Source organism: Furipterus horrens, unplaced genomic scaffold (genome assembly GCF_987537825.1).
Source record: "Furipterus horrens unplaced genomic scaffold, mFurHor1.1.pri manual_scaffold_17, whole genome shotgun sequence".
Taxonomy (NCBI): Eukaryota; Metazoa; Chordata; class Mammalia; order Chiroptera; family Furipteridae; genus Furipterus; species Furipterus horrens.
In genome coordinates this window covers 59,271,690-59,286,350 of record NW_028327187.1, presented here as the reverse complement: position 1 = coordinate 59,286,350, position 14,661 = coordinate 59,271,690, and the positions used below count along the sequence as shown (strand labels likewise).

Sequence of the window (14,661 nt, the reverse complement as noted above, 5' to 3'; positions counted from 1 at the left end):
TCGTGACATTTCAGAATGACTTACAGTTATTTTCCCAAGGAAGGCTCCCTGGTCATGGGCTTTGCAATTACTGTGACTTTTGAAGTTCTTGGTTCTTGAAGTTAAGTGATGACAAAACAATTGAGCTAAAAGAGAATACCAGGGAGTCAAGACTTGAGAAGCATATTATTGTCCTTAAATGGCTGCCTAAACCTGACCAAAGTAAGTTGTTAAAGATACAAAGGAAAGACAAAATGCAGCTTATGGTCTTTATTTCTATAAGTCAGAAATTTTCCTTGTCGAAGTAAATTGAAACCTCCTAGGATCTAGATTGGAGTATCGGTGACAACAGCTGCACAGGCTTTTTGCGAAAGCCTGAGGACTACATAAGAAGACACCCACCACACAGCTCCGAGAATAGAATAGTCAGCAAGAATGTAGCAAAGGCTGTGATGTTAGTGCGAATGGAGAAATGACAAGGCCTCTAATCCCGCATAAAAATTCAGTTGTTGACACCCTTCTCAACCTCTTCATAGATGTTTCCTCACCTTTTTTTTCTGGCAAGCCCCAGAAAAAAGAGTTTTCAGCTCTTATCACACTCAGCACCCAGCCTTGCCTATTCTATTGAGAACTGATGCTCAGATGTAGTGCCCTGTAGTGGTTAAGAACCTAGTGAGCCATGCTGCCTGGGTTCAAATTCCAGCTCTGACACTTGTCCCAGCTGTGTGACTTTAGGCAAGTTACTTAACCTCTCTGTGTTTCAGTTTCACCCCTATAAAATGGGGATAAAACAGTACTGGCCTGTAGGGTTGTTTTGAGGTTTAAATGAAAAACACATATAAAGCAATTAGAAAAATGTTTGGCATGTAACGAGCGCATATGTGTTAACTGCCATTAAGCCACCCATTGTGCAATATCCCAACTTCAAATGTCTCACACTGAAGAAGTAGTGGACAATTATCTTTCTAACTATTCTCTGGGTCTTACCCTCTCCTTCCTTCTCTCATACCTTCCTCTCATCTCTTTTCTACTTATTTGAGGTAAACCACACGTAATAACATTTACCCTTTTAAAGTGTGCATTTAGTGCTTTCTGGTATAGCCACAAAGTTGTGCAATCATCACCACTATCTAATCCAAGAATGTTTGCATCTCACACACACACACAAAAAAAAACCCATACCATTAGCAGTCATTCCTCATTTCTTTCCAACTATCCACCCCAGCTCTAGATAATCAAATCTACTTTCTGTCTAGATTTGCCTATTCTGAACATTTCACATAAATGGAATCCCACAATATGTGGCCTTTTGTGCCTGGTTTCTTGTACTTAACATACTCTTTTCTTTTTTTTACAAGGTAAAGTTTTTATTTTTAATATTATTTTATTTTTTATTATGTTCTATTACAGTTGTCCCATTACCTGCCCTTGCTCTCCCCTGTCCTGCCCCCCTCCCCCCTCTCCCACAGTCAGTCCCCACCCTGTTGTCTATGTCCATGGGTCATTTATACTAGCTCCCTGACTAGACCCCCATCTTTCCCTGCTTCTCCCCATCTCCCCTCCCCTCTGGTCATTGTCAATCTGTTCCTTGTTTCCATGTCTCTGGTTCTATTTTGCTCATTTGTTTGTTTTGCTCATTGGGTTTCTCTTATAGGTGAGATCATATGGTATTTGTCTTTCACCACCTGGCTTATTTCACTAAGCATTATACTCTCCAGTTCCATCCATGCTGTCACAAAAGGTAGGAGTTCTTTCTTTCTGCAGCGTAACATTCCATTATGTAAAGGTACACAGTTTTTTGATCCACTCATCCAGTGACGGGTACTTGGACTGTTTCCAGCACTTGGCTATTGTAAGTTGTGCTGTTATGGACATAGGGGTGCATAGGTTCTTTTGAATTGGTGTTTCAGGATTCTTCAGGTATAATCCCAGAAATGGAATCACTATATCAAAAAGCAGTTCCTTTCTTTTTTTTTTTTTTTGAGGAAATTCCATACTGTTTTCCACAGTGTCTGCACCACTCTGCATTCCCACCAACAGTGCACTAGGGTTTCCTTTTCTCCACATCCTCGGAAGCACTTGTTGTTTGTTGATTTGTTGATGATGGCCGTTCTGACTGGTGTGAGGTAGTATCTCATTGTGGTTTTAATTTGCATCTCTCTGATGGCTAGTGATGTTGAGCATCCTTTGATATGCCTATGGGCCCTCTGTACGTCCTCCTCGGAGAAGTGTTCAGGGCCTTTGCCCATCTTTTAATTGGATTGTCTGTCTTCCTGGTATTGAGTCATATAAGTTCCTTATATATTTTGGATAGCAAACCCGAAGTATCTTTAGCAAATATGTTTTCCTATATGGTTGGTTCCCTCTTCATTTTGCTGATGTCTTCTTTCACTGATCAGAAACTTTTAGTTTGGCTTAGTCCCATTTGTTTATTCTTTCCTTTATTTCCCTTGCCCTAGGACATATATTGGTGAAAATATTTCTGCGTGAGATACCTGAAATTTTGCTGCCTGTGTTTTCCTGTAGGACTTTTATGGTGGCCCAGCTTATCTGTAAGACTTTTATCCATCTTGAGTTTATTCTGGTGTATGGTGTAAATTGATGTTCTGATTTTATTTTATTTTATTTTATTTTATTTTATTTGCATGTTCCTGTCCAGCTCTCCTAGCACCATTTGTTGAAGAGGCTATTTTTACTTAATTTTATGCTCCTGCCCCCTTTGTCAAATATTAATTGACCATAGAGACCTGGGTTTATTTATGGGATCTCTATTCTGTTCCATTGATCTATGTATCTGTTCTTATGCCAGTACCAGACTGTTTTGATTAGAGTGGCCTTGTAATATAGTTTGATATGAGGTATTGTGATTCCCCCCACTTTGCTGTCCTTTCTCAAGATTGCTGAGGCTATTTGGGATCATTTTTGGTTCCATATAAATTTTTGAAATATTTGTTCTAGATCTGTGAAATATGTCATTGGTATTTTAATAGGGATTCTGTTGAATCTATAAATTACTTTGGGTAGTTTGGACATTTTAATGATGTTAATTCTTCCAATCCATGAACTTGGTATATGCTTCCATTTATTTGTATCTTCCTTAATTTCTTTCTTCAGTGTTCTATAGTCTTCTGGTACAGGTTTTTTACCTCCTTGGTTAAGTTTATTCTTAAGTACTTTATTTTGCTTGTTGCTATAGTAAATGGGATATTTTTCCTAGTTTCTATCTCTGATATTTAATTGTTGGTGTTCAAAAATGCCTTTGATTTCTGACTATTGACTTTGTATTCCATTATTTTGCCAAGTTCACTTACTAGGTCAAGTAGATTTTATAGTGGAGTTATAGGATTTTCTAGTGCACTATCATGTCATCTGCAAATAGTGGCAGTTTTACTTCCTCCTTTCCAATTTGGATGCCTTTTATTTCTTTTTCTTGTCTGATTGCTGTTGAATAGAAGTAGAGAGAGTGGCCATCCTTGTCTGGTTCCTGATCTTAGAAGGAAAGCTTTCAGTTCTTGCCCATTGAGTATGATGTTGGCCTCAGGTTTCTTGTATATGGCTTTTATTATGTTGAGGTATGCTTCCTCTATTTCCACTTTGATGAGTGTTTTCATCATAAATGGGTGCTGTACTTTATCAAATACTTTTTCAGCATCTATTGATATGATCACGTGATTTTTGTCTTTTATTTTGGTTATGTCATGTATTATCTTTATTGATTTGCAAGTATTATACCATCCTTGCATCCCTTGGATGAATCCCACTTGATCGTGGTTGATGATCCTTTTAATGTGTTGCTGGATCCAGTTGGCCAATATTTTGTTGAGGATTTTAGCCTCTATGTTCATCAGTGATATTGGCCTGTAGTTTTCTTTCTTTGTTGTGTCTTGACATGGTTTTGGAATTAGGCTAATACTGGCCTCATAGAAAGAGTTTGGGAGTCTTTCCTCTTGTTGGATTTTTTGGAATAGTTTGAGGAGGGTAGGAGTTAGTTCTTCCCTAAATGTTTGGTAAAATTCACCTGTGAACCCATCCCATCTGGGGCTTTTGTGTGCCAGGAGTTTTTTGGTTACTGCTTCCGTTTTAACATACTGTTTTCAAGGTTCATCCATGTTGTAACACATATCAGTACTTACTCATTTTTATAGCCAAATACCATTCCATTCTGTGCATATTCCATGTTTATTTATCCATTCATCTGTTGACGGACAAGTGGGTTGCTTCCACTTTTTAGTTATTCTATGTACATTCATTCATGTACAAGTTTTTGTGTGGACATTTATTTCTCTTGGGAATATTCTTTGGAGTGAAATTGCTGGGTTATGTAGTAACTCAATGTTTAACATTTTGAGGAAATATCAGAGTTTCCTTGAAGTTCTGCACTGTTTCACATTCCATCAAGCAATGTAGGAAGAACCCTCCTACGATTTCTTCATTTCCTTGCCAACTCTTATTATCACCTATCAGTTATCATAACCATCTTAGAGCTCTTCCCCATTTTGTGTATTTATTTTATTTCTGTCTACTGGTTCCTGTTCTCTCTATAAATATGTTTAGATAATCCTTATGCTAAATAAGTGTTTTCTGGACCCTGCCACTCCTCCGAAACTGTTGACCATGTTTCTCTAATATTTCCTCCCTTGCCTTCTGTGATATCACTTCATGTTCTCCTCCTTTCTTGGTTCATCTTTCTCCCTTCCTACATAATATAAACATTCCTTAATACTCTGTTCTCTGCCACTTTCTCTACCCTAGCAATTTCACCCATTCTCATAATTTCAACTATGGTCAATTTGACACATGAATTAAAATAATCTCTTTAGCTTATATAATGCTTTACAGTTTACAGAATATTTTTATATATTGCATTGCTTAATATTCATAAGAATACTACAAGTGAGAGAGTAGGCATCTATTAATATAACTCCCATTTTACAGATGAGAAATCTGAAGGTCAGAGTGATTGTTAGCTCAAGGCACTAGAAATGGAAAGTGTCAGAACTAGCGTTAAGACCAGGATCATCTGAATCCAAGTCACTAAGTGACCACTGCCTTCATGAAGAATTCCCTGATCACCCCATGTGGGTATAGACTTTCCTTCCCTCGATGTCCGTATACCTGTTTCCTGGAGTGCATCATTCTTTTGAGTTGATTTTGTTCATCTCTTATTAAAATGTGTGTACCTTGAAGGCAAGAACTATGCCCTATTTCTCTTTTAACCTCAAGAGCTTCTAGAATAGTGAGTGCAAGGCTTATAGAAGGTAACAATAATGTTTGTGGAATTGAATTGATCTTCACCTGCCAATTTGTTCCTGGAATTTATCTAACAGGATCAGCTTAATCTCCTTCCCATTGGAATGCCTGATCTCATGGCACCAGGTTTTCCTGTATGCCCTAGCATTTCCCAAACCCAAGAAAGACTGAAGTCAAGTTATCTATTAACTAGATAACTCACTGCAAATTCTTGCTACTTTAAGTAGAGGTCACTAAGACCAAAAGCAATGCATTTGATTGTTCCAGTTCTTTATTTTGTTTGGTAATACAGATCAGAACAAAGTCTCCTTGCCTCACTATTTGAATGGGGGTTTCTGAACAGCATCAAATGTCTTCTCATCAATTACAAGATCATGGCCCTTATTTGGCTGAAACCCCAGGTGGAATTTCCTCAGTTTTAAGCAAGAATCTAAGAAAGGTGCAAATAGTTTCTGCCCCAGAGATCTTTTCCCAGGAGTGCTCAACACACTTTAATACCTTTCCTGAACCCTAACTCTGTAAACTCAACTAACCAGAAGAGAATGAACTTACTTGGGGTGGGTGTAGTTATTGTAGAAAACTCATTATCCCACACAGGTCTCCCAAAGGTTTTTTGTTTTGGACCTACCAGGATGTCAGTGGATTTCTCAAAGTTTAATGCGGCATAACCAGCCTGGGTGTGAGGGTGAGGTAGGAAATCACAAGAAATAATTATTTTCAATCAGCATGCACTGTCTTTTGTCTGGCATCCAACACAGGAGTTAGTGTGTTGTTTGAACTCACAGTGTTGCTGTCCCAACCAGCGAGAAAAGACGGTAGTTTAGAAAACCAACTTTCCTAATTCCTCCATTTCCTGTCCCGGAGAAGCCGATAGGTCATTGAACCAGGCAAAGGCACTTGTCTCCCTGCATATCCAGTATAAATACACCTGGAATCATCAAGAGAGAACATAGCTTTATTAAGAGCCCTTTACAATGTGCATTGTAGTGACATGATTGGGTAGATAATATTGTGTATTTGTTGATCAAGTTTAGGGTGACCTGAAAAATTACCTCTACAGAACAGCAAACCTTAAGCAACACAAATGTCCAGAGTCCTGACAACTTCCCTTATGGAGAGAGATAATCAATGTCATCTTTGGTTCAAGGTAATTTAAACTCCAAATTGAAAATAAAGGCCCTGTTGTGATGGTCAATCTGTAGAAGCATATGCCTTAGCAGAGAGAAGTGATCACTTGCTCTCATAACTCCAGGGAGTGGTTACTCTTTCAATTGTAAAGAGCTTAGCTCATGAAAGTAATGTATCTGTCAGGCCTAGGCCAAATGAAAAGTGGTATGAGGGAGTGTACCATTTGTGTTTTGAGGTTGTGATCTGTATGGTGGAATTTGTACCATATGGAGTTCAAAATGGAACCAAAGGGAGTGACCCCAATTCTTGCTCCAACCAACATAGCCACTTCTTACTGAGAAACATCCTCACTGACAGTGCCAAAGGGATCATCCACCCCAATCTTGGCAGAAAACAGAAGACAATGGGCAAGTGAAGTCTCACTTCCACCTCCAACCTCAAACATCCTCCCAGAAACATGGCAGTTCCCATAGCGGATTTCAGTCTGTTTATTTTTATTATATTCTATTATACCAGATTTGAGGTTCAATGAAGAATTGCATTCTCATTTTTGCCTGTCTGCATCCTAGTCTGGGTCTCTGTGACTCTCCAGGATCTACCTGGGAATTGGTAAATGCTGTTGCTCAAAAGCCTTTATGAGATTTTTCTGTCCAGCCCCCCTACTGCTTGGATATGAATGGAGAAGAAGCTTTGCTCAGGAGCAGAGATCAGAGTAAAGGGATGCCACTCCAGGTAAGAGATCGAGGACCAATTAACAAAAATATACTATCCCACTTCCATGCTGAAGCCATGCTTGTTTTCTGCAACTGCAAAACTCCGGATGGGTGCATGACAACTTATGAATGAAACACAGAGACTAAAGGAGGTAATTTCAAATGACGACAAGGCCTGGTGACACTGGTGAACTGTTAACACAAGGTCTTTCTTTTTCCAGTCTGGCTATTTGTTATTAAGAAAATTTCTTTTATTTATTATTAAATTAATTGGAGATACATTTATTAATAAAATTATATAGGTTTAAGGTGTACAATTCTATAACATATCATATGTATATTGGATTGTGTGTTCACCACCCCAAGTCATGTTTCTTTCCATCACCATTTATCTTCCCTTTACCCTCTCCTGCCTCCCACCACACTCATTTTCCTCTGATAATGACCACACTGTTATCTATGAGGTTTTTTGGTTTTGTTTTTGGTTAATCCCTTCACTAAGACATTAGACTGGGTTACTTCTCATTTGCTTTTGTCTTTCATACATCAATGGGAGTAGAAGTTACTTAGCCCAGACAAGGGTTGCACTATGTAACTGCAACTCAGGATTACAAGGTTGTCTGATTCTTCAAGAGAAGCCAGAAATGCCATGCCATTTTTTTTTTAATTTTTAAATTTTATATTTTGTTTTTTCAGTTGTCCCATTTTTTCCCCATTGCTCCCCCCCACCCATCCCACCCCTTCTCCTACAATCATACCCCACCCCGTTGTCCATGCCATGCCATTTTTTAATGTGAAAGCTCCATCCAGATTTTTAAGTGTTAGCAACCAATTCAATTTTCTAAACAATGAGTGTGTGGGTCCAAAACAATATTTCTGTGGGCTAGATCTGACCAGGCCACCTGTTTGCAGACCCATGGTGACAATTTCTGTCAAACCCCTCTTCCCATAGTTCTGTCCAGCACTGGTGGAACCAAAGTATGTTACCCACAAGATCTTTTTTAACTCCCTTCAGGGTGAAAATGTGGTAATTTAATTATATAACCAGGAAGAGGAAGAACTCTTATCAAGATGAAAATTCATGTGGTTTATCTTGGTAATTATAAGCTGCTACCAGGAGCAGTAAAATCAGAGGATCCTTTCAAAGTTATAAAGAACACCTGGTGGAAGGATCCACTTCCAAGACTGCACAGAGTAAATGAGGTTACACATTAGTCTCTTGTTTAGGATTTATTTGAATAGCAGTTCATTCCTTCATTCGGTAAATATTTATTGAGTTCTCTCCTGTGTATCATTATTAAGCCAGTAATTTCACCAGATCTTGAGGACAGAAATGGAAAGGAATAAACTACAATGGTTTTATTTGCTAATCTATTACTCATAAAGCAGATCACTGCCTGAAATTTTACATGTCTCACCAGGAAGCAAAAGAAAAGCACAGAAATACAATATCTGGTAAGTACATATATATGGACCATGGGCAAGATGGGAACAGAGTAGAAGGATTTGTCTCACACCACCTCCTAGAACCAAACTGAAAATAAAGAGGGGAACATCCACCTGATATAAACAACTGAAGGCTACCTGAAGAGCAGACACTTAACCAAGGATGGGCAGAAAACACCTCGAGACCAATAGAAAGAACAGGGAAAAAAGAGGCCGACACTTCTTTCACGGCAGTGGATCAAGGTTGCAGTGTGGCTGTGTAAGCTTCTCCCTGAGAGGAGTGAAGCTTGGACCCAAGACCAGGCTCCCAAACACAAACCCCAGTGCCAGGATCACCTGCCCACACAGTATCCAGCAGTGAAAGGTCACTGGGATTTTTGCTCACCAGAGAGCCCACTTGAGACAAAGTCACTTTTTCCGTTTTTTTTCCTTCATTTTTTTTTCTAATGGGCCAATGCACAGGTTGTGTGTTTACAGCCACTCACCTTGGGCTCAGGAAAAGGGAGGGCAGAGCTATTTGGAGTTGCTGGAGGATAGTCTGGAGTAGGAGGCTTGAGGGAGACACATGGCGGAATAGCTGCTGGGTTCCCAGTGCTAGGGCATACCTTCAGACTGCAACAGCCTTTTTTCTTTCTTTTTAAAAAATATTTTCAATGTACGTTACAAATGAAAGGCTAATTTTCTTTTTTCATTAGATTTTATTTATATATTTTTAGAGAGAGGGGAAGGGAGGGAGAAAGAGAGGGAGATAAAAATAAATGTGTGGTTACCTCTCACACATCCCCAACTGGGGACCTGGCCTGCAACCCAGGCATGTGCCCTGACTGGGAATCAAACTAGTGACCCTTTGGTTCGCAGGCTGGTGTTCACCCACTGAGCCACACCAGTCAGAGTGCCATTTTTCTTGAGAAGAGCAAGTCCTTCCCAGGGGAAAAAAAATTACTTCACCCTGTGGGAGAATCACTCACCTCACCTTCTGAAATCCCGCTTGCCACAACCTCTGGAACCCTGCTTGCCCCACTCTGCATGCATTTTTAATTTTTTTTTAATTTTTATTTTTTTCTTTCTTACTATCCCCCAACCTGCATCTTATCCCCTGCTGAGGAGACAGCAACATAGGCAGGCTCAGGGCTGTTGGAGACTGGCTTTAGCACACAGCCATTACATACACTTTCCTGGGAACTGGACTGGAGCTTCCTCTTCATGAGAGATCCCAGGAATGCCCTCTTGGTTTCCAGAAGACCCAGAATCTGGGCTCTGGAGGTCCAACCTGCTATCCTACTAGGGCCTTCACCCTGCCGAGTTCAGGGAAATAATCTGGGACAGACTCAGACATGTGAGAAAATACCCGCTATCTTCTTTGAAGTCTGAATGGCACCTCCCATAGGAGATCCAGGGGTCCCATCCTCCCCATTCAACCTGGAGCCCTCTCAGAAACAGATGGGTCAGTGGCTAGACTAAGACTAGTGGCAGGACTGCAGGCAGAGGCAGGTAGAGAAGGTTCATGTAGTGCCTTTGGTTGTTAGTTGACCCACCCCTGACCCTGTGCTCATACAAAGCCAGTCTTACAGAGCATCAAGGCCCATCCTGGGTGCAGCCAAGCACAAGGGAGACAGCCACAAATGGTGGTGTGCTTGTAGCTTCAAACAGGCTCCCTAGAGCTAGACATGGACAGCACCTGACATTTGCTTACATTGGCTTCAGACAATATCAGAGTCATCCAGGGAGAGAACTCAGCAATGTACAAGTTGTGGTAGGGGTTGAGCCTCTCAGTCAGTCAGCCAGCCAGAAGGGAGATGCACCAAAGAATGAGCCAACAAAAATCAAGACCCAAATACAACAGGAGAGCCCACATGAACCACATAAGGGGAATTCCTAGAACATCCAGTTCAGGAGATCAGGGAGACTGTACCACTCAGGCCTACAGGATGCTTACCACAGAAGGCCACTTCACAAGACAGGGAGTCAAAGCAGATCTATATAATATGTAGAAACAAATAAAAAGACTCAGCTAAAGTAGGGAGACCAAAAAACAACCCCCAATCAAAATGAAAGGAGGAATCCCCAGAAAAAGAGCTAAATGAAATTGAGGCAAGCAAATTATCAGACAGAGTTAAAAGTAATGGTTATAAGGATGATCAAGGAACTTAGTGAGAAGTACAAAGAACTTTATGGGAGCTACAAAAAACTTAGTGAAAACTGAATCAGCATGAAAAAGGACATAAAAGCTATGAATAAGAACCAGGTAGAAATGAGGAATGCAATATTTGAAATAAAGATCACAATACAAGGAATTAAAAACAGGCTAGATGAAGCAGAGTACTGAATCAGTGATTTAGAAAACAAGTAGAAAAAACAATGCTGAGTCAGAGCAATAAAAATAGAAAAGACAAAAAGAACAAGGATTATTTAAGGGAACTTTGGGAAAACATGAAGCATAACAATATCCACGCCATAGGGATACCAGCAGGAAAAGAAAGTGAGCAAGTGACAGATAACCTGTCTGAAGAAAGAATGACAGAAAACTTCCCTAACATGGTACAGGAAAAAGTCACACAAGTTTAAGAAGCATAGACAGTTCCAATCAAGAGGAAACCAAAGAGGCCCATGCCAAGACACATCATAATTAAAATGGCAAAGTCTAAGGACAAAAAAGAAAATCTTAAAGGCGGCACAAGAGATACAGTCAGTAATTTACAAAGGAGCTCCAATACAACTGTCAGCTGATTTCTCAACAGAAACCCTTCAGGCCAGAAGGGATTGGCATGAAATATTCAAAGTAGTAAAAAGCAAGGATCTGCAACCAAGACTATCTAGCAAGGCTATCATTTAAAATTGAAGGCGAAATAAAGAGCTTCCCAGACAAAAAAAAAAAAAAAAAAAAAAAAAAAAAAAAAAAAAAAAAAAAAAAGCTTAAGGAGTTCATTAACACCAAATCATCATTGTAGGAGATGCTAAAGGGACTCCTTTAATAAGAAGAAATAATAGAGAGAGGGAAACATAGGTATAAAGGAATAAAATGACAAAGAACAAGTACCTATCAATAATAACCTTAAATGTAAATGGATTCAATGTTCCAATGAAAAGATACGGGGTAGCTGAATGGATATGAAAACATGACCCATATATATGCTGTCTATAAGAGAATCACCACACAACTAAAGATTTACACTGGCTAAAAGTGAAAGGATGGAAAAAAATATCTAATGAAAAAGGAGACAATAAAAAAGCTGGGGTAGCAATACTTCTGTCTGACAAAATAGACTGAAACAAAGGCCATAAAAAAGAGACAAAGAAGGTCATTACATAATGCTAAAGGGATCGCTTCAACAAGAAGATATAACTCATACACATATACATGCCCGATAGAGGAGCACCTAAATATATAAAGAAAATCTATGTGGATTTTAAGGGAGAGATTGACAAAAATATAGTCATTTTAACACCCCACTGTCACCATTGGATAGATCTTCCAGATGAAAAATGAACAAAGAAACAGTGACCATAAATGACACACTAGATCAAATGGATCAAATTGATATTTACAGAACATTTCATCCCAAAGCACCAGAATATGCATTCTTTTCAAGTGCACATGGGTCATTCTCAAAGGTAAACTACATTGTAGGACACAAAATAAGTCTTAACAAATTCAAGAAAATTGAAATCATATCACGCATCTTCTCAGATCACAATGGCATGAAACTAGAAATCAACCTCAGTAAAAAATAACTCAAAATTATTTATATACATTGAGGCTAAATAGCACGTTATTAAATAATGAATGAGTCATCAATGAGATCAAGGAAGAAATAAAAAAGTACCTGGAAACAAATAAAGATTAACACACAACCCGAAATCTATGAAACACAGAAAAAGCAGGCTTGAGAGGGAAATTCATAGCATTACAGGCATACATCAAGAAGATAGAAAAATCTCAAATAAATAATCAAACCTAAAAGAACTAGAAAACAACAACAAACAAAGCCCAAAAGGATTAGTAGGAAGGAAATGATCAAGATTAGAGTGAAAATAAATGACATAGAGATTAAAAAACAATTCATAGGATCAATGAATCCAGGAGCTGGTTGTTGAAAAAATAAACAAAATTGATGAACCTTTAACCAGACTAATCAAGAATAAAAGAGAAATGACCCAAATTAATAAAATCAGAAATGAAGGGGAGAAATAACAAGTGACACCAAAGAAACATAAAGGATTGTTTTAAAAAAATACTATGAACAATTATATACGAAGAAATTGGGCAACCTGAGCAAACTGGATAAATTTCTAGAATTATACAATCTCCCAGTACTGAATCAAGCAGAAGCAGAACACCTGAATAAGCTGGTAACAATTAATGAAATTGAAGCAGTTAAAAAAAAAAAAAAGACCTCCCGGCACACAAAAGCCCTGGACCAGGTGGCTTCACAGATGAATTTTACCAATCATTCAAAGAAGAACTAACACCTATCCTTCTCAAACTACTCCAAAAAATTCAAAAAGATGGAAGCCTTCCAAGCTCTTTCTATGAGGCCAGTATTAACCTAATTCCAAAACCAGCTAAAGACACAACAACAACAACAAAAACCCATAGACCAATATTCCTGATGAACATAGATGCTAAAATCCTCAACAAAATATTAGCAAACAGATCAAGCACTCCAATAAAAAAAAAAATCATACACCATGATCAAGTGGGATTTATCATACCAGGGATGCAAGGTTGATACAACATTTGCAAGTCAGTAAATGTGATATACTATCACATAAGCAAAATGAAAGACAAAAATAACATGATAATATCAATACACCGAAAAGCCATTTGACAAAATCCAGCACCCATTTGTGATAAAAACTCAGCAAAATGAGAATAAAGGGATCATACATCAACATAATAAAGGCCATGTATAAAAAATCTACTGCAAACATTATACTCAATGGGCAAAAACTATAAGCGTTCCCCCTCAGATCAAGAACAAGACAGGGATATCTGCTTTTACCACTCTTATTCAACATAGTACTGGATTCCTAGCCACAGTGATCAAACAAGAAAAAGAAATAAAAGGCATCCAAATTGAAAAGGAGGAGGTAACACTGTCATTATTTGCAGATGTGATTTTGTACGTAGAAAACCCTATAGGCTCCAACCAAAAACTATTCAATCTAATAAATAAATTTTGCAAGGTAGCAGGATACAGTACCAATACACAGAAATCAATGGCATTTCTATACACCAATAATGAACTGTTAGAAAGAGAAGCTATGAAAACAGTCCCATTTACTATTGCATGACAAAAAAGCGAGGTACCTAGGAATAAATTTAACCAAGGAAGTAAAAGACCTGTACTCAGAGAACTATAAGATATTGAAGAAAGAAACCGAGGAAGATACAAATAAGTGGAAGCATATACTGTGTTCATGGAAAGGAAGAATTAACATCATTAAAATGTTTATACTATCCAGAGCCATCTATAGATTCAATGCAATTCCTAGTAAAATACCAATGGCATATTCCACATTTTGGAATGTTTAAACAAACATTCCAAAAATGTATATGGAACCAAAAAAGAGTCTGAATAGCATCAGCAAATTGAGAAAGAGTTGGAGGGATCACTATACCTGATATCAAACTATACTATAAAGCAATGGTAATCAAAACAGTCTGGGGAGATCCAAGATGGCTGCAGAGTAGCTGGAAGCTCCATCCACTTGCTCCGAGACCCTGACCAGTCTTGCAACTAAATTATAGAGGAACCAACTCAAAAATCCAGCCAACAGTGAGTGAAAGCATGTCTGAGTGAGTGCATACATGTACGAGAGTGCAGGGAGTGTGTGTGAGTGGGCAAGAGCTTGCCCACTGGCAGGGCACTCAGGAGAGGCAGCCTGGGCTCTTCTAGCAGAGAAACCTCTGCCACTGCAGCCCAACCCATCACTTCTGGCTGTGCAGGTTTGGGGTGGCTGTGGAGTAGCTCACGAGCCGTAAGCCCCAGGAGCAGAGAGAGACAACCAGAGAATTGCTGTCTGCACAAACAACACTGCAGGAGCAGGCCCTCCTGAGGCTGAGAACAACTGGAGGGAGTGGTGAGTGTACCCCACCACTGTCTCATGATATAGTATCACTACAGGATCCTTCCCAGTGCCA

At 39.0% G+C, this 14,661-nt stretch overlaps 1 protein-coding gene across 1 annotated transcript; it reads right to left on the bottom strand.

The window, feature by feature from the left end:
• Positions 1-262: 262 nt before the first annotated feature.
• Positions 263-9,721, bottom strand: NOX1 (NADPH oxidase 1). The gene is given in 13 exon segments (XM_090264078.1): positions 263-288; positions 291-388; positions 5,778-5,902; positions 6,013-6,041; positions 6,044-6,061; positions 6,064-6,157; positions 6,578-6,740; positions 6,957-6,997; positions 7,000-7,154; positions 7,157-7,195; positions 8,165-8,255; positions 9,002-9,067; positions 9,599-9,721. Coding segments are annotated over 13 exon segments (1,068 nt in total).
• Positions 9,722-14,661: the final 4,940 nt, after the last annotated feature.